At 49.8% G+C, this 2500-nt stretch overlaps 1 protein-coding gene across 1 annotated transcript in view; it reads right to left on the minus strand.

Annotated features, from left to right (window-relative positions):
• The window catches only part of LOC143292121 (adhesion G protein-coupled receptor L2-like), a 148861-nt gene that overhangs the window by 101935 nt on the left and 44426 nt on the right, over window positions 1-2500 (minus strand). Inside the window, exons 11-12 of the mRNA XM_076602310.1 lie at window positions 2463-2500; window positions 439-646 (exon numbers count right to left, since the gene is read on the minus strand). The exon at window positions 2463-2500 is cut by the window's right edge and continues 64 nt beyond it. Of these exons, the coding sequence (XP_076458425.1) occupies window positions 439-646; window positions 2463-2500 (246 nt within the window). The remainder of the gene's footprint in view (window positions 1-438; window positions 647-2462) is intronic.

The raw sequence follows: 2500 nt of genomic DNA on the forward strand, positions 1-2500 counted from the left end.
CGCGTTCATTCGTATGTACATGAGTGGGCTTTTACGTGTATGACCGTTTTTACCCCCACCATGTAGGCAGCCATACTCCGTTTTCAGGGGTGTGCATGCTGAGTATTTTCTTGTTTCCATAACCCACCGAACGCTGACATGGATTACAGGATCTTTAACGTGCGTATTTGATCTTGTGCTTGTGTATGCACACAAAGGTGGTTAAAGCACAAGCAGGTCTACACATATGCTGACCTGGGAGATAGGAAAAAAAAATCTCCACCCTTTACCGACCAGGCGCCGTTACAGAGATTCGACCCCGGGACCCTCAGATTGAAAGCCTAACGCTTTAACCACTCGGCTATTGCGCTCGTCTACAGGATTTGAAATACGACAAAACACGACACAAAAACAGAAACACTCTCCCGCCACACCCTTCCCCACGTCCCAGCCCCTCACCAATGTTGTCGAAGAACTGGCTGACTCTGGCGTTGCGCATAAGGGCCCGCATGTCCACCACGTGGAAGATGAGCGAGCGCGAGATGACCTGGGCGAAGCGGCGCATCACCTGCATCAGACTGTCGCCCTCCGCCCCCGCAGGGCTGGTGGCGTTCCAGCCAGCTTCGTTTTTAGCCTTCAGAAGGTTGTTGACGATCTTGGCCAGAATCTGCATCGGAGGTTTGGACATTGTAGCTAATCGATCCATAGAAATGTGGCGTCATCTTCGCCAGAGTCTGTATAGGATGTTTGGACATTTGTGTCAAATAAAGCCATAGAAATGATGATGATGATGATGATAATGATGATGATGATGATAATTTGGATACTTGTATAGCGCCTGTCCTTGGTCGGATTCCAAGCTCTACGCACTTTACAAACACGGGGTCATTTCCACAACAGGCTGCCAAACTGGGTAGAGCCGACTGACGACTGCCATTTGGGGGAGGGGGGGGGTCATCATTCATTTCTTGTGTCATTCAATCAGATTTCAGGCAAGCACACATACATTCTACGTGTATGACCGTTTTGTTTATTTACCCTGTCATGAAGGCAGCCATACTCCGTTTTCGAGGGTGTGCATGCTGGGTATGTTCTTGTTTTCATATCCCATCGAACGCTGACATGGATTACAGGATCTTTAACATGGGTAGTTGATATTCTGCATGCGTATACACACGAAGGGGGTTCAGGCACTGGCAGGTCTGCACATAATGTTGACCTGGGAGATCGGAAAAATTTCCACCCTTTAACCCACCAGGCGCAACCGAGATTCGAACCCGGTACCCTCAGATTGAAAGTCCAACGCTTTAACCATTCGGATATTGCGCCCGTCAGGGAGTGAGATAGTAGGAGATGGAGGTGTAAGTGGGGGAGGGGGGGGAGGTAGGACAGGAGACATGTGCTATGGGGGTGGGGGAAGAGGAAAGTCGGGATGGTGGGAAGGGGTTACGGAGGGTGAGAGAGAGAATGATAAAAGGGAGAGTAGGACAGGGGTGTGAGGTGAACATGGGAAGGGGGAAGAGTAGGACAGGGGTGTGAGGTGAACGTGGGAAGGGGGAAGAGTAGGACAGGGGTGTGAGGTGAACGTGGGAAGGGGGAAGAGTAGGACAGGGGTGTGAGGTGAACGTGGGAAGGGGGGAGAGTAGGACAGGGGTGGAGGGGGACCGGTAAGGGTGGAGGTTGGGGTGGAGAGGAGGGCGAGACAGAAGTAGCGGGGATGGACAGAGAGAGAGAGAGAGAGAGAGAGAGAGAGAGAGAGAGAGAGAGGGTGAGGGACGTGTTATGGAGGTGAGCTATTAAGACAGGGGAAGGTGTAAGGAGTGTGGACAGTGGGACGGGGAGGTGGTCTTCTTCTTCTTCTTCTTCGTTCGTGGGCTGTAACTCCCACGTTCACTCGTATATACAATAGTGGGCTTTCACCTGAATGACCGTTTTTAACCCAGCCATGTAGGCAACCATACTCCGTTTTCGGGTGGTGGGAGGTGGTATGAGGAGAGGGAGAGAGACACACACAAATCAATGCCACCTCACAAAATAGATGGCCAAGTTGATCACACACACACACACACACACACACACACACACACACACACACACACACACACACACACACACACACACACACACACACACACACACACACACACACACACACACACACACACAAACACACGCGAGATGTTCATGACGACGATGATGATAGTGATAATGGCTAAAATTTTCGATGAAGATGGTAATGACAATGATGGTAATTACAACGACAACAGCGATGCTGATATAACATTGTTCTGTGATAATTCATGTTTCTTTCATACTGTTTTTTTTCACCCAGATGAAAGAAAGAAGATCACTGCGAGCGCTCGCGTACACACACACACACACACACACACACACACACACACACACACACACACACACACACACATACACACACACACGCACGCACGCACACATTTAACTAACATTTCATGAATCCTACTGACCTCACAGAAGGTGATGGTCTGGTTGAATGTTGGATAAA

Source organism: Babylonia areolata, chromosome 18 (assembly GCF_041734735.1).
Source record: "Babylonia areolata isolate BAREFJ2019XMU chromosome 18, ASM4173473v1, whole genome shotgun sequence".
Lineage (NCBI taxonomy): Eukaryota > Metazoa > Mollusca > Gastropoda > Neogastropoda > Buccinidae > Babylonia > Babylonia areolata.